At 35.2% G+C, this 27,891-nt stretch overlaps 1 protein-coding gene across 1 annotated transcript; it reads right to left on the reverse strand.

Moving 5' to 3' along the window:
• Nucleotides 1-600: 600 nt before the first annotated feature.
• LOC106721332 (5'-3' exoribonuclease 1) lies at nucleotides 601-27,265 on the reverse strand. Its single transcript, XM_045678469.1, has 32 exons — nucleotides 26,910-27,265; nucleotides 26,491-26,717; nucleotides 26,047-26,099; nucleotides 25,539-25,699; nucleotides 24,841-25,005; nucleotides 24,131-24,413; nucleotides 23,746-23,906; nucleotides 23,147-23,251; nucleotides 22,593-22,647; nucleotides 22,135-22,216; nucleotides 21,614-21,806; nucleotides 21,207-21,380; nucleotides 20,548-20,659; nucleotides 19,935-20,113; nucleotides 19,468-19,631; nucleotides 17,450-17,593; nucleotides 17,081-17,148; nucleotides 16,684-16,898; nucleotides 15,799-15,928; nucleotides 14,959-15,086; nucleotides 8,557-8,738; nucleotides 7,724-7,919; nucleotides 7,002-7,261; nucleotides 6,095-6,238; nucleotides 5,589-5,670; nucleotides 5,122-5,196; nucleotides 4,985-5,043; nucleotides 3,900-4,002; nucleotides 3,251-3,448; nucleotides 2,711-2,811; nucleotides 1,483-1,600; nucleotides 601-963 (listed from the first exon to the last, which is right to left on the reverse strand). Exons 1-32 carry the CDS (start codon nucleotides 26,982-26,984, stop codon nucleotides 874-876), a joined length of 4,482 nt encoding a protein of 1,493 aa, XP_045534425.1. The 5' UTR covers nucleotides 26,985-27,265; the 3' UTR covers nucleotides 601-873.
• Between the last annotated feature and the right edge of the window lie 626 nt (nucleotides 27,266-27,891).

Consider the following 27,891-nt stretch of genomic DNA (forward strand, 5'->3'; position numbering starts at 1 on the left):
CAGCTCACGGTTCGCATGTGAGAAAGCAGATCAGTAAGTGAGTGTGATTTGCGTTTCTATCTGGAAACTGCGAGTCACTGGACAGTGTATGAACAATCTTGCGTCAACTCGCATTGATTTAATACACAGCGTTGATCCGTAATACGATCTGATTAGTTGTTGAGCTGCAGCTCAATGGTTCAAGTTATGACCTGAATTTTTGTTCCGGTTCAGATTTACCCATGTCTACTACTGTATAATATAACATATTTACTATTTATTTGCAAGTATATGTATTTTTACTAAGCATTTGTTCTCATATCAACATATAATATTAAAAATTAAACATACTTTCAAGTGAAAATGGAATTTCTTTATTTTTTTTATTATGATATGCAATTATTGGATCACTACAAAATAATTGTGAGACCATTATATATAATAAATGATATATAAATTAATTTAGCCTTAGTTTAGTTGTCTCTTTTTAAAGTTAGGAACTAAAAAAAACTAAAGTACTTAATCTTACATTCACAAATATTTAGTAACGATAAAAAGTCATTCTTAGAAGATCTTCTTAAAATATAAATTTTATATACAAAATGTAAAATTAAGTACAGTCCGTAAAAATAACTAGTATTTTTGTGATTAGATTAATAAAGATTATGTGAAAATGCTGCAAAAATGGCAACATTTGACTATATCTAACTAACAACATAACTAAGTTAAATATAGGGGCACGACAATGCCCCCGTCGAGTTGTGTAACAATGACAAGTCAAAACTTCATTTAATAATTCTTTACTTAATCTAATCACTTTGCGTTGTCTTTATAAGAATAACAATATATGTCACATACACACAAACACACAGACATATTGTATATATTTAAATTTTAGTCCATTTGAAAAGGTAAATTAGCCGCTATCCTCGGTTTCTTCTTTCTTTGCGGTTTCTTTTTCGCGTTTTGTGACTGTTGGGGCGTCTGAAAACAATATTTTGGTTTATTTGGTACTATAACAAATGGAAAGAATTAACTTGAACCAATTTTGATATCAGTTTAGTATTAAATAATAGCAAAAGTTACGTTAATGTTCTTGATGCTAATTTTATATTTTAGGCGCTGTTATTTTTATTTTAATAACTTTATCTTACTAATATTATAAATGCGAATTTTTGGATGGATGTATGGGTGGATGAATGTTTATTAGAAGGTATCTACAGCACGGCTTAACGGAACCTAATGAATGGCATAGATGTAGAATTAAATTTTTTTTTAATTCTGCGCAAACGGAGTCGCGTGTGAAAGTCGTGTTAGTTACACTATTTATAACTCAAGAACGGCTGAATCGATTTGACTGAAAATTGGTGGGCAGGTAGTTTAGAACCAGGAAACGGACATAGGATAATTTTTACCCCGTTTTCTATTTTTTATTCCGCGCGGACGGAGTCGCGGGTAAAAGCTAGTACTTAATAAAGGCATATAAAATATATTTAAACTGACCTGGCCGTCTTGTTGTAGCGTGTGTTGCGGTTGTGCGGAGTACTGTTGGAGTGACTGCGCAGGCGCACCTTCAGGTTCTCTTCTACTGCTCGACGGAACACTGTTGTTTTGTACTCGTCTGTAACAAATAGAAAGATAAATATCCTTGTATATAAAACATGTTGATGAACAATATTGACAATCAACATTTTATAATCTATGTTCCTTTTCCTTTTTGGTTGTAATGGCGGACTGTAGCGTGTGATGGTGCCAAATAAAACAGTTACTTAATATATACATATTGCTCTTATTTACACGCTGCTCTAATAAAATACATCACAAGAGATCGAAAAGCTGGCAGCTACCTCGGAAAAAGAATTAATCTAGATATTCAAAGGGTGAACGCTGCCAGTATCTTCAGAACAAACTAAAGGGACAACTTTTAATGATATACTTTAGTTTTATATTATATTTTTTAAGGTTTTTTGTTTCAGGTTCTAGAATAATTTATATCTATATATATATAAAAGAAAGTCGTGTTAGTTACACTATATATAACTCAAGATCGGTCGAACTGATTTAGCTGAAAATTGATGGGGAGGTAGCTTAGAACTAGGAGACGGACATAGGAACTTTTTTATTTTGTGTGCATTTTTTTTATTCCGCGCGCACAGAGTCGCGGGTAAAAGCTAGTTTGTTATAAAATACAAAACATAACATGAAAATGTCCAGATATCTGCATATAATTTAGACTTGGCTTCATAAAACGCCATTTTTTTACAATTATGGCTCAACTTATAATGGTAACATTTTAAAGGTAATGTCTGTTTCTTTGTTATCTGCTAATAAACAGTTTGAAAGGAAATATCGATTCATATTATTCATAATAAATTTTTTTTTTTAATTAATTAATATTTAGCGTCGTTATTTCTATACGAGCGTCGATGGCTCAGGTGTTAAGCATTTGACTTGTAATCTGCAAATCCTGGATTCGAATCCCGACATATACCAATGTGTTTTTCGATTTACATATGTACATTTATCCGAAGTTCTTACTGTGAAGGAAAACATCGTGATGCTGCACATATCTGAGAAGAAATTCAATGATATGTGTGACGTCAACTTGCACTTGGCCAGCATTGACTATGTCCTAATCACCCCTAACTTGGGGGTAGACTTTAAGTCTCTTAGTGTGGATGTATAGTGAGCTGATGATGATGATAAATTATTTACTATACATTATGCTCACCTTTGACTGGTCTGCACTTGCAGAGGTACAAATGGGTTGGCAACTCTATCCGTGTTCTGCATACCCGCTGACTTTCCCCCACCGGACACAGTTGATACATTCTGGAAGATATTTTATTTACATTTATAATTTACTAGCTGTCGCACGCGACTCCGTCCGCGCGCAGTAAAAAAATGGGGGGGGGGTTATGAAAAATAGATGTTGACCGATTCTCAGACCTACTGAATATGCTCACAAAATTTCATGAGAATCGGTCAAGCCGTTTCGGAGGAGTGCGGGAACGAAAACTGTGACACGAGAATTTTATATATTAAATATTACGTAGCGATTTATATAAAAGCTGTTATAGATTCTTTAATTTAATAAAGGCCCTGTTTACACTATTCCAGTCCAGCGATAGAATTCAGTACTGGATGTATGTAAACCCAACCTGGAATGTACTTTGGGTGTTTTAGTGGGGGTTAATTTTTTTTCCTTTTGTAATCGCGCGATGAATTCAATCGCTGGACTGGATTAATGTAAACTGGACATTATACGTACATTTCCTTGTATCCAGCTGGGTCCTAGGACGATGTTATTGGGGGTCTTATTCGCCAACATGGGGTGCGGGGGGTGCGTGTGATGCGGGGGGTGTGACTGAGGTGGGTGGGGGCGGAACTGCGGGAAGGGGAGGTGAGCCGCCCCCGGCCCCTGGAATGGCTTGGATACGCCCATCAGCTGAGGTAATGGCGGCGGATTCTGGAATAAAAATAACATTTAATTATAGTTTTCTGATATTTATATATGTTTTTTGTATGTAACCAAAAGGCACCAATGTGCAACGATATCTTCCTTAATTAGCACCCTGAAGCTCTTTCTCCTCTTATTGTAGTCATTATCATCATCAGCTCACTATAAGTCCCCACTAAGGGGCTCGGAGCCCACCCTAAGTTAGGGATGACTAGGACATAGTCAACCACAGGTGAGTGCGAGTTGACTTCACACATATCATTGAATTTCTTCTCAGATATGTATACATTTACATATGTAAATCGAAACTCGAAAAAACACATTGTTACATGGCGGGATTCGAACCCAGGACCTGCAGATTGCAATTACTTAACCCCTGAGCCACCGACGCTCTTGATACTTTATACTATTATATTCTATGATACCTATATTTATGTATTGTGTGTACTATCTAGTATACCTTAAAGTTACTGTTAGTCCATTCATTAGGCAGGCCTTGTGGTGGCGGTCTGCTGCCACTGAACGAAGGATTACTTTCGTTACGCCAATTATCTTGTGTTGCTCTGTAATTATAAAATAAATAAAGTAAAAATTCTAGTTTCAATAATTTTTTTATATAAAAAGGTGGCAAACGGTCACCTGAATTCGCCGAAATAGCGAAGCGACCGTTGCCCATAGACATCCGCAAATGTAGCGTTGCCTACTTTTAATCAACGGAGAAGGGGACGCACAGGAAGAAGACATTTCCCCTTCCTATGCGTCCCCTCTTCTTCCAAATCCACTACCCTTTCTCATCCTTTCTTTTTGTTTTTATATAATTTATATCTATTAAAGATTTTTCGATATATTTGAATATAAAATAATTAGCAAACTTTAAAGCCCTCTAGCGGCCAAACGAAGCAACTATGAACAGAAGTAATTTAGGTAAAATTACCATAAATATAGTCTCGAATAGCACATCATATACTTTTTTAGCCTTTTTTTTAATTCTGCGTAGACAAAGTCGTGGATAGAAGTGACTTATGTGAGTGAAATATATTATATAGCATAAAAATAATAAAATCTAGGTCTAGAAGGCGTATAATGTTTTCTAATTTTCGATGTTTCCTATTCAAATGAAATCTCTAAAGCATATTATATACCAATTTGAATTAAAAATCCATCAAAAATACTTAAAAATAGACAATTTTAAGAAAAGCCTGCGAACGACGATATAAATGCATTAGCATATAATTTTTTATATATTTATTAAAGCATTTTTGTACTTATGTGTCTATATGTATGTTTAGTATATAGTGAAATAAAAAAATATATGATTACTTTTATGGCAAGAATTGTTACCTAAATTTTCTTACCCAAAGAAAGAATTCCAAAAAGGACCTAATATGCTGCTTGTAAAAATTATAAACAATAAATCTTTGACATAGTTTTATATTTTTGTGGATTTCAATATTTATAGTTATATCTTAGAAAATGTATGTGTATAGATAAATATATAATGTCTTATTGTAGTGTACATAATGTAATTATTTAAATTTGGCTTACTTTGGCGGCGACATCGGGTTCTTGTCGGATTTACGCCAGTTATTTTGTTCAACAGGATTCTGTGACAGAGACTTAGATTAATGCAAAAAAAAAATCACCAAATAAATTATACAAAAGGGTAAAAAATATTACGTTACCTTATTTTTTTTATTAAGATCAGATTCATTTTCGCTTATTTTGAGTAGACTTCGGAGCAGATTTGTTGCATTATCCTGAATATTTAATATGGAAAATATTAATAATAAAGCAGTGATAACTTGAAATGCTGAATTGTTTTTTTTTATTGTTTATGCTAGAAATCTTTCTTAGGGCAGTTTTAGACTTGTATGACTTCATCTTACTAATATTATAAATGAGAATGTTTAGATGGATGGATGGATGGTTGGATAGATGTTTGTTTTGAAGGTATCTCCAGAACGGTTGCATGAATCTCGTTAAAATTTGACATAGATGTAGAGCATAGTCTAGAAGAACACATAGACTACTTATTATTTTTTTTTTTTAAGTCCACGCAGACGGAGTCGAGGGTAACAGATAGTAATTTAATATAAATATTCTGTAAAGATAGTAAAAACAATAGGGTTAGTTATATCTAAACACTAACCGGAGGTCCGCCATTGTTGACAATGTTGGGTACTGCTTTGTTCTTGTTATCAGCAATCGGTGTCTGTCTGTCTCCTGGCGGACTGCACAGCATACAGTTATATTACAAAACGATAATAATACTACATTTTATATCATATGATAAGATTGATGAAAAAAAAAAGTAACATTTTTATTTAATTATAGTTGTAAATTATACAAATTTATATACTGTGAAGAACTATACAAAAAAAAAATCAGATCGATACATTACGTTGGAACAAAGTCATAGTGGCATGCAAGAATTTAACAACGCCATCTAGTTGAAAAGTTAAACAACAAATATGTATTGGAGTGATTCAAATATTTTTTAACAATTTGAATAACATTAAGGCATCGAATCTGAGAATCGAACACAATTTTGATATGATTTTATAAGTTTTACTTTTTATAGCTTTGATTTAGTATCTCTTTCGATAGTGTGATACAGGCTTTAGAGTTTCATAAAGCAATATATGGTTTATATACCTATAGCTGGCGAATGCAGAGCGATGTTGATCTCGACGCAGCAGTACGGGAGTGTTGAGCGCCGCCCACTCCGGCTCTGCAGGTGCGTGTGCAGTTCGCAGCTTACGACCATACGATATGTTCAACATCTTCGTATCTTGCATTCTGAATATATTGTACTGTGTTAATATATCTTATTAATATTATAAATGGGAATGTTTAGATGGATGGATGGATGTTTGTTAGAAGTTTTCTCCAAAACTGTTCAATGGATCTTGCTGAAATTTGGTATAGATATAGAACATAGACTTTGGTGCCGGAGACCTAATTTTAGTCCTCTTTCCCTTCCCACACCTTTTCTTATAAGGAAAGGATGGGAAGGGGAGATGGATTTGATGAAGGAGGAGATGCATAGGAAGGTTAAATATTCTCTTTTTGTAGTTGTAATATAAAAAAAAAAGAACAGTCATGTCAAAGATATGGCTTACGGATAAAAAAATCATGTTTTTTAGAGCTTTTAAACTTCATTCGATTCTAATTTAATAAATGTTATAATAATTCAATTCTTTTTTTATTTATTTTTTCAAATTTGACCCCGCTACGAATACAAAATTTAATATATGGGCCTTCAGCAAAATTGAGTTTGACATCTCTGGTCTAGAAGTAAACATAGACTACTAATTAAATTTTTTTTTCGGAATCTCGGGCTAAAGCTAGTTATTTATGTATACAAAAATCTAAAATATAATAAATAATAGAAAAACTATTAAAACTGAGAGGAACAGCTGCCTTCCCAGCCTATAAAATCAAAAAAATGTAAAATTTGTTTAACTTACTTAAAAAAAGACTATATTAATCGTAGCTAGCCCTTAGACCTAGCCTAGATCCACGGTTAGTTAAATCTATCGTAAACACAAATGATACTGACCTATAAAACCTGGGTTCATTGAAGCCTTCTTCCACCATCCCACCAGGGAATGGTTTATCGAACAATACTTGATAGGAGGGTGTGGCATTCAGTTTGTCAGCGAGACGCACAGTGTTACAGTCTCCGGGCTGGTACACAGCGGTGATGGTGCCATGGAGACCAAATGGTACACTCATAGTGCGGGAGACACAGACCACGCGGTCAAACATCTCGTAGTCAGCTTTAGGGTCCGGTGATAGATTCCCTTCGTGTAACTCCGGCTGTTATAGAAATTTTAGTATTTAAATTATCTTTTTTTTATTTAGTAATATCGGTGATCACTTCGTAAGTTTTTGTTACTTTATCCCCAAACTACTTTGGAAAAGTGACCCCCTATTCCACTGGGGGGTCAGAGGTAACAGATGAACTGTTGTGTTGACCCCCCATGGCCAAATTACCTACTTTTAAGATTATTATTTTTTTTTCATTCTGACTTAGGTCAATAAAAGAAGACAGAGTGAGAATTAGGAATGCTTTAAGTTCAACATCGACTCCAGGGGGTCGATAAGAAAAAGGTTAACAGTAAATCCTAGATAAAATTCAATTTAAAAGGGTTTTCTCTCCATTAATCTAAATTGTATTGCCTAGAAATGGCGATTCTAAATATAAAGCAGAAAAAAATGGCATCATAAACTGTCAAACATTAGATGGCATTGTAGTGTAAACAGCACCTCGTGATTTACCTTATAGAGTAAGTTCCATTTGACGTGCAGTGTGGGGGTCTTCTCGATCTGAGCGCGCTGCAGCTGCACATCCAGGTCTTCTGCGAGAGCGCGCAGTTCCTCAGGTTCCAGGGCCTGAGAGCCGCACGCACGACGCGCCGCTTTCCCATGACCCTGCTCCTTCAGCCAGCTCATCACAGCCTGGGGCTTCTTCTCACTGTGAATACCAATTACTTATTTAATAAAGCAACAACAGCACAATTATAAATGGTACGGAATACAGATTAGGCGGTCGTAGGTTCGAATCCTGCCTCAATTATTTAGACCAGTGTTTCCCAAAGTGGGCGATAACGCCCCCTTGGGGGCGTTTGAAACATAGGAGGGGGTGATAAGGGGCCCAAAAATGGGTGGCATTGAAATTAATTAAAGTAATGAAATTGTGGTTTTTAAGTTTTAGGGCTGAATAAAAATTAGGGGCGCTCTGAAATATAATTGATTTTCAAAGGGGGCGGTGAAAGAAAATAAGTTTGACAATCACTGATTTAGACCTTCAAGGGACATAAAAGCTATATGATTCAAAGAAATATACAGTCAAAATCTGTTATAACGACATCGAAGGGACTACTCATATTGAGTCGTAAAAACCGATAGTTGTAACAACCGGTGACAGGTATTAATAGGAAAGATATGTATATAACATTCAGCCAGGACCTTTGATTTTGGTCAATTTAACCGGTATGTTGTTCTAAACGATGTCGCTGTAAACGGTTTTGACTGTATTTAAATGGATGGATGGATGTTTGTAGAATATAATCTGGAAGAACACATTAGTTAATAAATAAAGTTTCACTTACCCAACTTCTCCTGGCCACAGTTCCTCTTCAAATATGACATTCTTATCATAATGATATGGCAGATTGTCGAAGATCTCAGGGAATTGTTGCGCGTATGATTTAACAAGATTTATACAACGTTCTGAATACAGCCACGCGTTGCTTACGGTGCAACGACGCGTATAGCCGGATACTTCTTGATTCTGAATACATGTACATGTCACTTTATTACTTGAATGTATCAAGAGAAAAAAAAATCACACAAAGTTACAAAGAAAGTCGAAGTCTATACAAGTTGAATCATTGTATTTGTATGATAAATTGAGTAAAGTTAATTAAAATTGAAAATAAACTCACGGCACGACGTTAGGTGTTTTGCAGACTCGTTGACAGTTTTTAAAGCGGCCGCGACCGCTTCGTTGGTTGGCGACAAGAAAATTTGTAATAACGCCATCTCGTGGCAATTTAGGTGAACATCCCGCCCACCAAGAACTCAGTTCTTCCTGTCGCCGCCCACCGTAGTTGTTAATGTGAAGAAGGTAAAGCAACCAGTTTCGAAACTGGCCGCTTCAGTAAGCCTGACTTGGTTCGCAGGCTTACCACTCGCACTTCTCCATCTTGACCTGGATGTGTGTCTATAATTTGTGCCATAAGCCATTTAGTAGGAGGAAGAGAAGGTTCCTTTATAAGAACAATGTCACCTATCTCTGGAGCCTTTGATTTTGAGTTCCATTTATGTCGTTGTTGCAAATGATGCAAGTATTCTACGCTCCACCTTTGCCAAAAATGAGCAGTAATTTTTCTAACCAATTTCCAACGCTCCTGTGGCGTGATATTAAATGTATTTTCTTGTTTCTGAGGTACAGCCACCAAGGGTTCCCCTATTAAAAAGTGTGATGGGGTAAGTGCGGCCACATCGTTGGGATCATCGTTCAATTCGCATATGGGACGAGAATTAAGACAGGCTTCTATCTGGGCTAGCAAGGTAATCATTTCTTCAAATGTTAGCGTTGTATTCCCTAATACTCTCAATAAATGGGTCTTAACAGATTTGATACCTGCTTCCCATAAGCCTCCAAAGTTGGGTGCTCTTGGCGGTATGAAGTGCCACGTAGTTCCATCGTTGGCTATCATTTCAGCTATCTGGGGTTGTAACCCACCTGAAGTCGTCTTGAACAGAAATTCTAACTCCTTAGCCGCACCCACAAAGTTAGTGCCATTGTCACTCCATAGATGAGCACAGTGACCTCGTCTGGCCACAAATCTTCTAAATGCAGCTAAAAATCCTGAAGTCGAAAGGTCACTCACAGCCTCAAGATGTATTGCCTTGGTTGTAAAACAGATAAACAGGCATATGTAGCCCTTGTAGGATTTGTGGCCACGGCCTTTAGAAGTTCTAATTTGGATAGGTCCAGCATAATCTACCCCGCTTATCTCAAATGGTCTTCCAGGATGGACACGTTGAGCTGGTAAATTTCCCATAATGGGTTGTTTGGTACTGGCATTATGTCTCACACAAGTGACACACTGGTGTATACATTTCTTGACAAGAGATTTTAAACCTATAACCCAATATCTGGACCTTATGTAATTGGTGGTGAGTAGATTACCTCCATGAAGCAGTTTCAAATGTGCATCTCTTATAAGTAAGTGTGTTAAATGTGAGTTCTTGGGTAAAATTATAGGATGTTTAATTTCTTGAGGTACTTTGGCACCTTGTAGACGTCCACCAACTCTCAAAAGATTTTGTTCAATGTAGGGTGACAACTTTCTTAAGCTGCTTCTTTTCTTAACTTGTCCTTTGTTTATGATGTCACTAATTTCTTCGTTAAATTGATTTTCTTGTTCAACCTTGATGAGCTGGAATAATGTTTCTTGTAATTCTGCAGCGGACAAGTAACTGGTGAATTGTTTATTATTGTTTTTGTTTCTTTTCCAATTAATAAATCTCCTACAGTAAGTTAGTACTCGAATCATTCTATTAAATGTTGAAAATCTCTTCAGAATGTTGTCCTCTACATTGCAATTAAATACCTTAATTGTTTGTTTTCTTTGTTCTAATTCCGTCTTAAGAATGTGAGGTTTGCGTTGCTCAATTTCACTGTTACTTAGCCATTGTGGGCCAAACCACCACAATGTTTTGTTTCTTAATTCACAAGGAGGCACTCCCCTTGAAGCCAAATCTGCAGGATTATTTTCTGACTTTACATGACACCATCTATCATTGTCTAATCTTCCTTGTATTTCTGCAACTCTGTTAGCAACAAATGTTTGCCACCGAACTGGTGGTGACTGGATCCAAGCTAACACCACCATTGAATCTGTGTATGCATATACATCGTTTTTAGGTATATTCAGGACTTCTTTGGCTTCTGAAAGCATCCTTGCCACCAATACCGCAGCACACAACTCCAGCCGAGCCACTGACACTTGTTTAAGTGGTGCCACCTTGGTCTTGCTTTCCAGAAGTGTTACAGTCACACCATCTTCCTTAACTACCCTGATATACAAAACCGCTGAGTAGGCAGCAGTAGATGCATCTGCGAATCCATGCAGTTGTACAAGTGAACAGTCAGGTTGTATGTGTAGCCACCGGTCAATCTTGATGTCTTGCAGTTGTTGAAGCTGTTTACGGTAAGTTAACCACTCATCTATTAAATCTTGCGGCAACTGCTCATCCCAATCTGCGCTACATAACCAAAGTTTCTGTATTAGTATCTTGGCAAGTATTATGGTTGGTGCTAACCATCCAAATGGATCAAAGAGACGAGCTACGTCTGATAGAATAGTGCGTTTAGTAATTTCTGATGGAATTTCTGGTAAGTTTACAGTAAACTTAAATTTGTCATCATGTCTATCCCATGATAGTCCAAGAATTTTGATGATTTGATCAAACTTGATTTCAAATCCATGGTGTTGAGATTTGCTTTCTGCTATAATGTCTAAGACTTCCTCTTGGTTACAAGACCATTTTTGTAATTCAAAACCTCCACTCTTAAGAAGTTGAGTGAGTTGTTTATAAGCTTCTAAGGCTTCAGAAGTGCTTGAACAGCCAAACATTAGGTCATCCATATAAAATGACTCCTTTACTATTTCTGCGGCCATGGGAAACTTGTGTTTTTCATCTTCAGCTAGTTGTAATAATGTGCGTACTGCCAGGTATGGAGCTGATGCGGTTCCAAAGGTGACCGTTAGTAGTTTATATGATTGGCAGTTTTCCTCCGGGTTATCTCTCCATATAATGCGTTGATATTCGGCATGCTCATCAGCTATCAGCACTTGTCGATACATCTTGACTATGTCAGCGACCAATACAATTCTATGTTTTCTCCACTTCATTAGTAGAACTCTAAGGTCGCTTTGCAATGCAGGTCCTATGAGTAGAGTGTCATTTAGTGATGAACCTCCAGTGCCCTTGCATGATGCATCAAAAACTACCCTGACCTTGGTAGTGTCCTTGTCTTCTCGAATCACCGGATGATGCGGTAAATATATGGCATTGTCGCTGTCTTCGTTGGCTAAAGCCATATGTCCTAGTTCTTGATATTCATTTATAACATTTTTGTATGCTTCCCTTAACTTTGTTTCATATTTAAATCTTTTTTCTAACTTAAGAAATCTTGCCGTAGCAATTTCCTTTGTTTTGCCACACTTTTCTACAGGAGTTTGGATATCCTCTTTAAAAGGTAAGTTAACCTTGTATCTTCCAGACTCCATCCTGGTTGTGGTTGTTTTATAAATGTCTTCACATTGTTCTTCCTCCTTTGTCTTCTTCCTCTCTGTTGTAAGAAATTCATTTTCTATTTCCCAGAACCTTTTAAGCATGTTGTTTTCACATACACAAGAATGCATACTTATAATTCTGTTGTTTTCTATAGTTGTGTTTGTATCTCCTGAAATAATCCATCCCAGTTGTGTTTTCTGCGCTAAAGTACCAACCGGGCTCCTTAACAAACCTTCCTCCATAATCTTGCTGGTAACGCTGGCCCCTAACAGCATGTCAACCTTTCCTGGTATTCTGAAATTAGGATCTGCTAGAGTTATTGATTCTATCTCTGGCCAGTCCAACGAGTTGATGTGTTTTTGAGGTAAGTATGTTGTTATATGACTTATTACATATGCTTGTATCCATAAAGTAAAGTTTGACCGGTATCTTGACTTCAATTCAAATTCCACTGTATATCTAGAACTTATTGTTTTACCTTCACTAAGGTGGAATTTGCAGTTATTTTTTTGTCGCCTCAAACCTGTAGTTTGAACAAAATCCTCTGTCACAAATGAACTTTGCGAGCCCTGGTCTAGTAGAGCCCTATAGGTTTGTATCTGCCCATTCCTTGCGGGAATGTCTACTAGAGCCGTTGCCAATAGTACTTGGCCAGGGTTGTATGAATGATGTGATACCGACTTGTGTTCGTCTGCTTGTTTTACTTCATGCCCTAACGTCTGTGGAGTTTCACTAAAATCTCTTTTTTCTGGGTGTAATAATGAATGATGTTTCTTCTGGCAAACCCTACACCTTGTGTTTCTCTTACATTGGAAAACTGAGTGATTTGGTATAAGACAATTATAGCAAAGTTTGTTGTTTTGAACAAATGTCTGTTTGTCCTTGTAATCCTGTTTTGCAAAATCCTTACATTGGTATATGTAGTGATTATCCTTACAAAATGAACAACTTAATATTTTCTCTTCATCCACCTTTGAAGAATGAAAGGATTTTGATTTTACTGGTTTACTCTTGTATTCAATCATCTCTAATGATCTAAATCTTTTTTCTAAAAAGTTAAACAAATTCTCTAAAGTTGGAAATTCATTAAAGTCGCAGATGTTTTGTTCCCACAGCCTGTGGCTCTCAGAATCTAGCTTGGAGACGGTGAGGTACACTATGATAGCATCCCAAGATTGTGTTGGTAGCCCTAAGTTTCTTAAAGAACTGATGCATTCTGAAGTTACATCTAAAAGTTGTTTTATGCTTTGTTCCGACTCCACACTTAAGGGCCTTAAGCTAAATAGTTTCTTGAAAATACAATTAGAAATGTACCTTTTGTTGTTATACCGCTTCTTGAGTGTCTCCCATGCTAATGTGTAATTACTGTTAGTTACTGATATACTTCTTAAAAGTGTCTCTGCCTCTCCGCTAAGGCTTGTTTTTAAATAATGCAATTTTTGCACATTATCCAACTTGTTATTATTGTGAATTAAAGATTCATAAATATCATGAAATGATTGCCACTCAGTATACTTTCCAGTGAAGGTTGGTATGTTAATACTAGGAAGTTTAAGCTCAGTATGTTGTGATGAATTGCCATGTGATGAATTACCTTGTGATGTCTGTTGAAGTGTTAATGTTGCTGCATGTTCATTTAATTTGGTTTTCAACTCACCCTTAAAGTTCAAATAAATTTCTTCACACTCATAAAAGGTCTCCTTGGTAAAATAGGCTATACTTTTTCTTTGATCTTTGTTTACGCACCTTATTATTTCGTCGTGAGTACTATTGAATGACTCCCAAATTTGTTCTAAATTTTGTAATCTTGTTTCTACGTAACAATGTGTTAATCTACTTTTGGGTGATTTGCTAAAATTTACTTGATTCTTTTGTATTTTTTCTAATTTATCTAATTGGCACAATATTAATTTGTCTAAATCCATTTTCTTTGTTGTAAAATTTTAGTAAAATTTAGGCGGTAGTTCTGGTGGGTGTCGGGAATGTTCGATAGTTCCAAGTAACATTAACTATTGAAGAAACACGTAATAAACAAATTTTTTACACTTTTATAGTTCACTAATTCACAACCGAGCCGAAGGACCACTTTTTTGTATGATAAATTGAGTAAAGTTAATTAAAATTGAAAATAAACTCACGGCACGACGTTAGGTGTTTTGCAGACTCGTTGACAGTTTTTAAAGCGGCCGCGACCGCTTCGTTGGTTGGCGACAAGAAAATTTGTAATAACGCCATCTCGTGGCAATTTAGGTGAACAGTATTATTTGATAAGGGTGTGATTTTTTTATATTTTACTTTTTAATTCCAATGTAATGTTACAATAAGACAAACAGTACTAATATATGATACTAGTAATATTATAAATGCGAATGTTTAGATAGCTGGATGGATGGATGTTTGTTAGAAGGTGTCTTCGGTATTGCTCAACGGATCTTGATGAAATTTGGCATAGATATAGAACCTAGTCTGGAAGAACACATAGTCTATTAACCGTAGGTTTCACAGACTAAAATCCCTATTCAAAACATATTGTCTCTTGTCGTGTCTTGTGTACAAAAGATAATGGGATATGTTTTGTACATAGATTATGGTCTCAGAAACCAACAGTTATCAAGTTTTTTATTTAATTTCGTGCGAACAGAGTCACGGGCGACAGATAATTTATAAAATAAATGGATATTACGATAAGACCTTAGTACCTTTTTGTTGAACTTAAGGTTGAGACCAATATTAAGTTTGTTCTGATTCTCTGTGGGAAGATTATTCCTCTCCCCGAGAATAACAAGAACAGTGCCGGTGATACGAGACAACATTTGTGCGGATATACCTGAAAAATATATACAAATTAATGCATCAAGATGTAAAACTATTTACAATTTTTTTTTTATCTCACACACCAATGGATAAAAGCTGCTTGAATATTTTTGAAATACCAAAGAAAGATGGATTTTTTATATCATAAGGTGACAAAAATGCAAGCGGCCACATGAATTCGCCGAAAAGGCGAAGCGATCTCTGCCCATAGACATTTGCAATTGTAGATGTGTTGCCTACCTTTAATCGACAGAGGAGGGTACACAAAGGAAATATATCCCCTACCTGAGAATATACCTTGGATCGTATAATACAAACAATAAGGGTAATCTTTGTTTTTTTTATATTACAAGGTGGCAAACGAGCGAGCGGCCACATGAATTCGCTGAAATGGCGAAGCGACCGCTGCCCCGACATTTGCAATTGCAGGTGCGTTGCCTACCCTCAATCTACGAAGGAGGAGACGCACAAAAAGAGAATATTTAACCTTCCTATGCATCTCCTCCATCAAATCCACCTCCCCTTCCCATCCTTTCCTAATAAGAAAAGGGTGGGAAGGGAAAATGAACTAAAATAAGGCCTCCAGCACCACACTCATCAGACTGTGCACGGAATTACTTCCACTTGACGCCTGTCTTCTGTGTGGTCTATCTATTTAAAACTAGATGAAGCAAGGCTTAACTCTGAAATTATAGATTTTTATATAGGGTTTTTTTTAATGTTACCACAGGCTGCAGCAGCGTGGTGCGCGGTGCGGTACGGGCTGGCAGTAGCGCTGCAGCTGGGTACAGGTTCGCTTGCCTCGCGCACCAACACTTTGATGCGCCCGCTACCCATACCCTCAGACTCCACGATCTGATACACATCAATACAACTGTGACAAAACTAAACAAACATATTCCATCTCTATTTTTTATTAAAATAATGAAAGAGATACATATGTTTTTGTAAAAAAGTTTTTTGTTGGTAAAAAAAAATTAAAAAAGACATTTCTTAACAACATATCTAGATTATAGATTTATTTAGTTGTAACAAGCTGAAATTCACAGATCGCATACAGATGTGTGGAAGACAATGTGAATATTGATGTTTAGTTACGTACTAGCTTTTACCCGCGACAACAAGATAAAAAAGTTCCTATGTCCGTCTCCTAGTTCTAAGCTACCTCCCCATCAATTTTCAGCTAAATCAGTTCGACCGATCTTGAGTTATAAATAGTGTAACTAACACGACTTTCTTTTATATATATATATATATATATATATATATATATATATATATATATATATATATATATATATATATATATATATATAGATTGATATTCTTGCACTGTTTATCTATGTATTTTTTATTATTAGTCATTGTTATGTATTATTTAATGTTATTACAAAATATATTATCGTGTAAACTATTATGTAAAGTGAATATTATGTCAAATTATACTGTAAGGATGCTATGCAGTTGTTTGTAAATAAAATTTAAAAAAAATCATCAATCCTGCCTAAATTTGACATATTTAAGTTACAAATAAAATAATCTATTTTACATACAAATATAATAAGTATATTAAGACATTATATGACAAAATAAATTAAAATGTAATATACCTTAGCTAAACATCCATAGTACTGTCCCTGTGTTAATAAAAACACATGATCTCCTGCAGGATAGGCTTCTTGAGGTGAACAGAACTTGCCGGGAGTCTGAGTGACGTAGGCATTAGCTGAAGGCACTACAGCCTGCAACGCATACCCACAAGGTACTTCGCACCACTCCGCCTTACGCACCATCTTTGTATTGTCCTGGATTATATATTTATAGCCTGGAATAGATAATCTGTTAAGACACATTTCCACTAAGGGACTAACGGAGTAACAAAAATTTTAGTTAAAATTTTTTCATTTCCACTGATATTGGTATAAAAATAAACATAAATAAATAATAATAAAAAACTTTAGAAAATCATCGAAATAAAAAGAAATATTAAAAACTAATAAAAAATACCTTTAATATTAACAGCGTGGACTATTATATTGACATCACCCAACTCAATGCCAAGTCGATTCATGTTGCTGAAAAATAAATTATCTTTAAATAAATTGATTAATTATACATCAATAACTATCAATATGGTTTACTGACGAAATCATTTACTTTGAAAAAAAAAATTGTGTTTTTACATGTTTCAGTAGTGGAAACCCACTGTGCAACACTTTGCTAGATATAAAATACTATTTTCAATGCCTTCTTCAAAGATATCGGAACCACCACTGTGTTTGGCCATCGAAGGGGTTATTAATGGGTACCCCACAATATCTTGTCTTCCCCTCAAAAGATGAAAAAAAAAGATATGATATACAAAAAGTAACTTACTGTTCAATAATAGTAGATCGTTCTGATATCCATTGCTTATGTAAGTTACCAGCGTTCATCTCCGTAGAATAAGTACCCTGGACGTCCACATTGTTCTTGCCGATGTAATGCAGTCTCATTTTTTCATTTGATACTGATATCACTCTGGAAATCATAATAAATACTGCTTAATTTATTAGTTAACGATCTAATGTCTTATTTGCTGTGACTTTGTCCGTTTGGAATAATGACTTTGGGTCACTTTTCCCTATAGTTTTTTAACACTCTTAAGGATAAATACAATAATAAAACTGCTACAAACTTTGAATTTCACATTTATATATTAGGTCCTTACATATGAAATTGGCGTTTTTCGTACTGGCCACTTTAATCACGAATTTCTCCTCTTTGGTAAGGAATTCCAAATTCAAATTTGTACAGCTATAGACTCATGTATTTGTGGTTCGATGACCGTCATTCATTTGTTTTTTTTTCTTCTGTTTTTTTCTGTTTGCGTCACTCATTTTACAAAATGGAAAACTTAAAATATCGCATTATTTACGAGTACGAGTTCCGCCGTGGCACTAGTGCTGCGGAAACGACTCGAAGGGTGAATGATGTGTATGGCGGTCGTGTTGCAAAAGAAAACACAGTTCGTTTTTGGTTCCAACGTTTTCGTTCTGGAAATTTCGATCTGCAGAACAAGCCCCGTGGACGGCCTGAGACTCAAGTTGATAATGAAGAGTTGAAGGCTATTGTGGAAGCGGATCCATCGCAAACCACGTCCGAGTTAGCTGCAGGCTGCGATGTTAGTGATAAAACTGTTTTAATTCACTTGAAGCAAATTGGGAAGATTAAAAAGCTTGAAAGGTGGGTACCTCACGAATTGATTGAAGCAAACCGGCAAACGCGCGTCGACTGTTGCGTTACATTACTAAACCGGCACAATAATGAAGGTATTTTAAACCGAATCATTACCTGTGATGAAAAATGGGTTCTTTACGATAATCGGAAGCGCTCAGCGCAATGGTTGGATCCTGGCCAGCCAGTCAAATCCTGCCCCAAACGAAAATTAACCCCAAAAAAGTTACTTGTAAGCATTTGGTGGACTAGTGCCGGTATTGTTCATTACAGTTTTCTCAAATCTGGCCAGACTATTACGGCTGATGTCTATTGTCAGCAAATGCAAACCATGATGGAAAAGCTAGCGGCTAAACAACCTAGGCTGGTCAATCGCTCCACGCCACTGCTGCTTCACGACAACGCTAGACCACACACTGCGCAACAGACGGCTACTAAATTAGAAGAGCTTCAATTGGAAAGTCTAAGACATCGTCCGTACTCCCCGGACCTTGCTCCAACAGATTACCATTTTTTTCGAAATTTGGATAACTTCTTGCAAGGGAAAAAATTCAACTCCGATGGGGCAGTCCAAATCGCCTTCAAAGATTTTATTGATTCCCGTCCGACTGGTTTTTTTAGTAAAGGGATCAATTAACTACCTATGAGATGGCAAAAGTGCATAGAAAATAATGGTTCATACTTTGATTAATTAAATATATTATATTAAAAAATATTCGACTTTTTGTTCCTCCCATACAAAACGCCAATTTCATATGTAAGGACCTAATAGAATCAATAGTCTGAAAATAAGTTTCAAGTCTTTGGCTTTAATAATGATACTTCCATACATTTCATCACACTATTTGCCTCTTATCACTCTTTTTTCTCATAAAAAGTCTATGTTTTTTCCCAGACTTTGGACTTTGGTCAGTAGTTTTAGCGTGAAAATTAGACAGACTGAGAGAAGTACATCAATAATACTAAATATAATTTGAATTTGAAGTTAAATTAAAGGGGGGCTAGCACGAATATTATTATGAGATTTTACCGATTACGATACTATAAGATTGTCACAAACATTCCTACTAAGTCCACTAATATGATGTGATCTCTGTAATTTATTTTAACTAAACGCATCGATATAATTTAATAATATATAAGTTATTTAATGCATACTGTAACATAATATAACTTACTTAGCTTTAGTAAGATGTGGCCAGCCGACCCATATGACTTTGCCGAGTAGTTCCCGAGCCACCTGCTCTACCGGAGGTTCCTCGTCTCTTATTATTTCCACAATCATGTTCTCATTGCGTGATGGCTGGTCAAATACTTTCACATGCTTCTTCACCAAACTGGTCTGAAATATTATTCTTATTTTATTACTGGATAGATATAAATCTCTTTTGGCAAACGAGTCAATGGCCACCTGAATTCGCTGAAATAGCGAAGCGATCGTTGCCAATAGACATCCGCAAATGCAGACGCATTGCCTACCTTTAATCAATGGAGAAAGGGATGTAAGATATTCCCCCTTTCCTATGCGTCCCCTCTTCCGCCAAATCCATTTCCCCTTCCCATCCTTTCCTAATAGAAAAAGGCCGGAAGGGAAAGAAGATTAAAATTAGGCCTCCGGCCTTTTAATTGACTTATTACTTAATACCTGATATTTAAGATGTCGCATGGTAGGGAAGCCAGGATACAGCAGATCACGTTTGGCATTGGGCAACATGCCTCTCTTCAGCTGGTCTTCGGGTACATCCAGCTTGGACCTCCACACCAACAGCTCGATAGCGTGGTTCTCTGTTATAGGAGGGAAGTATGCCGGAGCAAATGCCACACCTGAAAAATTAATTAATAGCAAAGTGAAATTAGGGTAATTTGTCTAGTTATTGGCGTCGATGAGAATTTTACCAGTTTTTGAAAAAAAAAAAAAAGGCTATTTCAAATTGCATAAAAACACGATATTTTACAAAACAAATCCTGTTTTTCTTTTTTTAGTAATTATTCCAAATTGCATACTTACCTTTTAACATTTAAAATAAAGTAACAAAAAAAATGTTACAGTTATTGACCACTCATGTCTATACAAATCTATATATATAAAAGAAAGTCGTGTTAGTTACACTATTTATAACTCAAGAACGGCTGAATCGATTTGACTGAAAATTGGTGGGCAGGTAACGGGGTAATTTTTACCCCGTTTTCTGTTTTTTATTCCGCGTGGACGGAGTCGCGGGTAAAAGCTAGTTACAAATAATTATAACAATACACACCTAAGTTCGCAGGTGACCAGTTATATATCAACATGGGTCCATGACTATTCCTTTTTAATTCCTCTTCAGTCAAACGTTGGTAACAAGGTGCCATTGCTGACAACAAATTTGCCTGAAACAAAAATATATAGTTCGAAACCTTTGCTATCAACCTTTCCTTAAAAGTAACTTTAGTCCTCTTCAAATATTCACCCCTAAGTTAGGGTAAGTGCCGAAACCCTCAGTGGGGACGTATAATGAGCTGATAATGATGATTATGATCTACTTTCACTCCTTCAATTGTATTGGAACGAAGTTCCTTATAGCGCGTTGTGAAAGGGGGCTAGACCGAAAAAATTCTTACGAAAAGTTGTCACGACACTTTTTGCCGTCTGTCTCTCTCTCACTTATAGAACACGACACACTGTCTCTCTCTCTCTCTTATAGAAAGCAAGCCAGATATTTTCATTTCTATTTCGCATTGAACAGTGCTTAAAAAAAAAATTATTTTATTACAATTCCTTCACTAATTAATCGAAAGGAACTTCGTTCCACCCGGGTGTCCCTTGACACCTCTCAAGATTTTTTTTTAATCAACTTCCAAAAGGAGTTTTGATTTTTTTTAATTATTATTATATACTCTATATCTTATTTCAGTAAAAATATCTAAGTTACCTTACCTCATCAATAAATGGTATAAGAACAACAGCCTCCCAGTCATTCCTCTTGCCATTGAGATCGGTCTCAAAGTGCACGGGGTAGTAGTGCACTATGGGGGAGTCTTCATCCGTCATCAGATCATGAAAAGGTGTCGGCAGAAGATGTTTACTGGCAGCTGGCAACACTGCTAATAACTGCAAATTTACAATTTGTTGTCATACAATTGTCATGACATATAATTAAAAATTTTTAAACAAGATTTTTTTACAAACAAAAAAAAAAACTAATTTTTCTTCCATACATTCGGGGGGTTATTTCCAAAACTTTGTATTGAATATTTCTTATATGAAAAAGGAAGAAAGTCTACGTCAAACTTGAAATAATTTATTATTTACTGATTATCTTATGTACATAAAAAAAAGCTTACCTGTTCGAACGGTTTAAAAGGTTCACCCAATTCAAATTCTATCTTGAGATCTTTAAATCCTTTGATATCGGAGATGTATGGTGCGTAATGATGGGGATAATACCAGCACCAGGACGGGCATCCCTTGTAGTAATACCACAGGTTCCACTGGATAGCTCGTACATAGCCCTCCGCTTGGTCAGCCAACACCTCGCTACAAGTAAAAGACACTTAAAGTAAATTACACAAAGTTTAATTGACACTAACGGTACCTTCAATGTGGAATTAATGAGATTTAACTACATTAACTATTACAGAGTTGTTAAGTTGATTTATTGATGTATTTAAGGACTTTTGATGAGGCAACTTAAACTACCACTAAGGGTAATTTTCTCATAGTAAATCTTTTAAAAGTAGACCTTTCCCTCAGTGACCATTTAAAAATTCTAAGTAGTCCCACATTTAAAAGCTTGTTTCAATTAATAAACAGAATCATAAGTAACTAACAGAAAATTTCTATATTCAATGATTTCAGTACTTACTCGGTAACTTTAGAATAGTCCAATTTGTTCATATAATAATCTTTCTTGTGCAGAATGAACTCCATTTCTATGTTCGCTTCCTCTGAAATTATTTTAGTTAGATAAAATCTAATACGTCGGTGGCTCAGGGGTTAAGCACATGACTTGCAATCTGCAGGTCCCGGGTTCGAATCCCGCCATGTACCAATGTGTTTTTCGATTTTCGATTTACATATGTACATTTATCCGACGTTCTTACGATGAAGGAAAACATCGTGATGCTGAACTTATCTGAGAAGAAATTCAATGATATGTGTGAAGTCAACCCGCACTTGGCCAGCGTGGCTGACTATGGCCTAGTCACCCCTAACTTGGGGTAGGCTCCGAGCCCCTCAGTGGGGACATATAGTGAGCTGATGATGAGATAAAATCTAAACATTTTATACCTTTAAAAATATTTATCATGAACTATAACTCACCGTCACTCGTTTCTTCATACTCCTCATCACTATTTATATCCATATCGTCCATATACTAAAAAAAAAAAATATTTTTTCAATTTTTATAGGAGACAAACCTTCACCGGAATCATCAGAATACCCTACTAAAATCTTATCAAAATCTATTCAGTAATTTAAGCACACATAAGCGACAAACACAAAAAAAATTAATATATCTTGCTAATATTGTGTTGTTAGTGTGGTTTGGACATGTTATGCGGAGGGATAATGTTCATAACTGACTATAAAGGTAGAGGAAGACCAAAGAAAGTATGGATAGATTGTGTGAAAGAGGATATGTGTAAGGGGGTAAATTCAGATATGACGGCTGATAGAAATGTATGGAGAAGTAGTACATACTGTGCCGACCCTCCATAGGGATAAGGACAGGTTGATGATGATCTTGCTAATATTATAAATGCGGATGTTTAAAGTTTAGATGGATGTTTGTTTGGATGGATGAATCTTGATGAAATTTAGATTAGATGTAGAACATAGTCTGGAAGAACACTTATGTTATTAAGTTAAATTACCATGTCCTCCGTTGCCTTGATGAGTGCTTGCAGTTCATCATCAGGCTTATTAGCTTTGATGTCATCTATGTTGACATTAAATGTGTCATCATTGTTTGGCTTGTACTGGAAAAAAAATATATATTACAGTGACCACAAAAATATATATTACTGTTAGGACTGTTGAGGGTAGCCACACAAAAGGTTTTATAAGGACGCATGCGCTGCTGCCCAAAGCAGTCTCTTTCCATCCGTCATTGCGGAACGTCTGACATTTTTGTTTATTTACGCTCGGTTTAAGTTTATACTACAGCGAGGATTATTATGAAGTAGAGTTAAATTCATTATTTCGCTGTTAGTTTAATTCTTTTATAATACTTTTGCATCAAATATCTTATATTACAATGTTTGATTTATTCACAATTGATATTAATTAAATAGCATTACGAAATTAATTACTTTAATATTATGCAAAATATAAAAATTATGCTGTTAAAAGATATGTTATCAAGCCTAGATAACGCTTGTGACGCTTTATTCTTTCATAACACATCTTAATTATGTGTTAATCACAAAAAATATTGCTTTAAAAAAGTTAATAAAACATTGTGAAATCCTACCACTTTTCTTTCATTTTCATTCGGTCTCCGTCCTGTTTTTGCTTCGAAAAATTTCAAATCAGCATATGTGTCTTGAAATTTTTCTTTATCAATTTTAGCTAGTTCCTGCATAAACAGCTCAAATCGAGGTAAATTTAGATCTCCCGCTTCATTAATATAACCTAAAAATACAATAATTTTATGTCTGCGTCTTGTAATGTCTTTTTTTTACCCGAGTGTCTGATGTATTCTATTGTGACCACTTACCAATTTTGAAATCGTAGATGTCATTATTGCTTTTAGGTTATAAATTAAGTACTAGTTTTATTAAACCTAAATTAAAAAATCTAAACAGCATTAATAGTTATTCAAAATAATACAAAGTAAATAAAAATATGTAACTCACCGTCTAATGTTGGTAAAACTGTCATATATGTTTTATATAATATGGGCAATGCATCATTATTTATATGCATATTGGGCAAATTGGGTATAAAGTCATTACCAACTAGGAAACCCATTAATACCCAATCGTCAACAATTTTCTCTATATCAAACTTGAACGGCAAGTTATCTTTGATGTCTATAAACTCTTGTGTTAAATATTCACGAAGTAGAGATAGGTGGAGGAGGTAAAAGTTCGTTTCTTCAGGACTGGTAGCACGCTGTGTTGTTTTACCAAACTTCACCTAAAAACAGACATTATTTTACCTACTTTATTCGGTATAACAAAGACAATATAGCATGTCCAATATAAAATATCTTATGGCATAAAGAAAGTATAGACCAGAGATTCCCAAACTATTTTGGACAATTGACCCCTTTTCCAAAATGAACTTTTACCTCAGACCCCCCATGGCCAAATTAACTACTTTTAAGATCAATTATTATTATTATTCATTCTAACTTAAGTCTTAAGAAGAAGACAGAGTGAGAATGCAATGCATTAAGTTCGATATTGCTCTTTGGGAAAACCATTCTACCAATAATTTCTCTTAATCAGACAGAAAAATTGACACTGGCAACATATTTCAAATCTATCTTGTACACAAACACAAACAATTGAATTTTTATATATTAATCAAGGATATCTTAAAATTAAGAATAACTACATACCTCTTCCCTCAACAATGCAAAATGTGGTTCATGCGTACACATTCCCAACATTATAAGATCAGCATCCAAGCCATACAAACAATGTCTTGTATTAGGGTCATAGTCAGGCTGGGAACGAGCCCAACGTATGTAATCCATAATCTTATGCTCGCCTTCACCGGGCGTCTGTAAACCAAACAACACTATTGGAACCGAACATTGAAAATATAAAAACATACTGAGATATATTATCATATTAATTTTAAACATTGTATTCTTTTTTAAGTTAATTAAGCCAATGGTAAATTTTGAAAAATCTAGTGTTTTTGGGTTGATCTGCCATTGGTTACTACTTTTATCAGATGTGTTGATTAGTGAATTCATTACTTTACGAGTGAGACCTCCACTAAGGCCAACTACCCTTGATGGACAGTGCTATTACATTTAAGAATCTATAGTTAAAGTGGAGAAGCTATATTTAATATAAAAATTAATATAGGATAAGGCTATTTGTTTAGTAAAATAATCTTTGTGAATTATATTCAAATTTGGCGCAAATGAGCGAACAATATACTGTTGAACTTGGATAAGCGAGAAATCCCTGAAAGCTAGTCTTTTTCGGTCCTGAGTTCTGGTTAGAAGGAATCCTCTATAAGCAATAAAATTATCGAGGTTTGTTAGACTCTCACTTATCTGGGGTCAAATGTTATTAAATGTACCTCATGTCCAGACAATATTACTTTCACTTTGGCCCAAAGTGGATCTTCAGATATTTGCTTCTTAACAAAGTATTTTAACTGCTCATGTAAACGTGCCATGAACACCGTACCAGGTGTAATGCAATTGCTATCAAAACGCTTCTCCGTTGGAAGAACTTCACCTGCAGGAATTTGTTAGTATGAATAAAATATAAGGCAGTAGCAATTTCACAAGAGATACAACACAGAACTCCATTACATTTGTGACATACAGAAATACAGGGCCGACCACTATGTGTGTTTTTCTCCACCCATATGATCATGTAGTACCCAGCTGTACAAACATCTGCTCACGGCTTACTTTGAGTGGCCGTAAGGTTTGAATCTTAAAATACTTAACCAGTGACACTTCACTGGTTAAAATACTTAACCAGTGACACTTCACTGGTTAAAATACTTAACCAGTGACACTTCACTGGTTAAGTATTTTCTTTTCTTAGAAAATTTAGGAAAAAATGCAACAGTATACCTTTCTCTTTTGCATCTTCTTCCAATTTTTCTGCTTCCCTTGCTGATCTAAATCTACAGAAATAACAGTAATCATTATCTTACTAATATTATAAATGCGAATGTTTAGATGGAGGGATAGATGTTTGTTTGAAGGTATCTCCTGAACGGCTCCACGGATCTTGATGAAATTTGGCACAGATGTAGAACATAGTCTAGAAGAACACATAGGCTTATTATTAAGTTTTTTTTAATTCCGCGCGAACGGAGTCGAGGGCGACACCTAGTTAATTATATTAAAAAGAGAAATTTATTTGATTTCAATGGAACAAATTTCTTTAATGTGGTGTAATATTTGTCAATCACCTATTTTACAACATTTGATAAAAGGTGATAACATTTTTAATTAAAACAAATATTGATTAATGTTCTGAGAATACTTTTATAATATTTAAATAATATTTACCTCCTGCCTCTTTGCTGGTTCATTTTAGCTCTAGGAGCTACTCCATCAATAGCCATGAAGAACAGCTTCTTAGGCTTTATAATTTGAAATAACATACTTATATAGTGAAATATATCTTGGAAGATTTTCTCCTCAGTGATTCGGAAGTGAGGATTTGAGTCATCAGGATGGGAGCAGTTGTGAATTATGCCATTCATGTCTAAATACATATTGTCGAAATCTGGTATCTGTAAGATAAATTTGTCTCAGAAATATGCCAATAACTATTCTAACTCACGAAATTATAACAAATCTAATTCAAATTCGTTAAATATAATTGATAATCAACATAAATTCATTCGATTGATGTTGCTTCGAAACAAGTCCATTTTTTGTTTTGGTACCAACTTTAAGACTGAGTAATATGGTAAATATTGTACCTGATATTGTTTCACCAGCTCATTCAGGCAAGGATACCTTTCACTGGTATATCTGAAGAATTTAGGGACACCCATTTTAATTGATCTTCCAACCGTTCACAGTTGCTGACTTGGATTATTTCTTCGAAGTTTTAGTATAACAAATACAAATTTTTGATAACGGTATTCATGAATTTGCACACCTGTTCACTTTAACTGGATTTATAAAATAATGGAAAAGATTATTTACTTATAATATTAAATTAAAAAATCGTACATTTGATTTTAGTCTGTGCCATGTGCCAACCAAAGCAATTGAGCAAGTTAGGGATGTGATCCTCCTATTCGATTACTTCTATGGATCGAAACATCGAAACTGTAAAAAGCGTTCCATCAGAATTTAGGATCGATACGATCACTTTCGGCCTTTTAGTGGATAGTCGGATTGAAAAGAAATCGTTTTCAATAGTTTTAATTTCAACCGTACAACTTGCGTACATCGTATCAATGTTAAAAAAAACTATGCTGTCAATTTTCCTTATAGCGCGTTTATTGTTAATTTTATACGTTCTTTAAAATTTAAGGATTGCAATTTTAAAAAGAGAAATTTTGTATTTGTTTTTCATGCTCAATTTCATGCCTAATTTTAATACTGTAATTATTTATTATTACTGTAAGTACGTACGTAGTAGTTTTATTGTTTATCCATAGGTACGGATCATATAAATATAGTGTTTGTATATAATATTAAATTAAATTTACATAATTCGTGTACAATATAATGTATTTGCGATACCTAAAACATAAACCAAATTTAATGGATAAGAAACTTGTGTATGCGAGAGTAATTTATGAGCAATAGCTAGTTTGCGTCAAGTTAAATGCCCTATATATTACTTTTTTAATACACGGACAAAAAAAAATCTCAGTTGCTTCAGTCTTTACAGACTTGTCAAGTTCATGAAGTAGGTATCGTGACCCGTTTCACTATACACTTCCTGTC

The sequence above is a fragment of the Papilio machaon genome, chromosome 6 (assembly GCF_912999745.1).
Source record: "Papilio machaon chromosome 6, ilPapMach1.1, whole genome shotgun sequence".
Classification (NCBI taxonomy): Eukaryota; Metazoa; Arthropoda; class Insecta; order Lepidoptera; family Papilionidae; genus Papilio; species Papilio machaon.

Excerpts from the sequence above, each read along its gene's own strand:
- LOC106721332 (XM_045678469.1), bottom strand. The coding sequence starts at position 26,984 with ATGGGTGTCCCTAAATTCTTCAGATATACCAGTGAAAGGTATCCTTGC. Across the intron at positions 6,239-7,001 it reads AATGAACCCAGGTTTTATAG|AATGCAAGATACGAAGATGT; the intron begins GTCAGTATCATT and ends CAATATATTCAG. Across the intron at positions 5,671-6,094 it reads TCTGCATTCGCCAGCTATAG|TCCGCCAGGAGACAGACAGA; the intron begins GTATATAAACCA and ends TATGCTGTGCAG.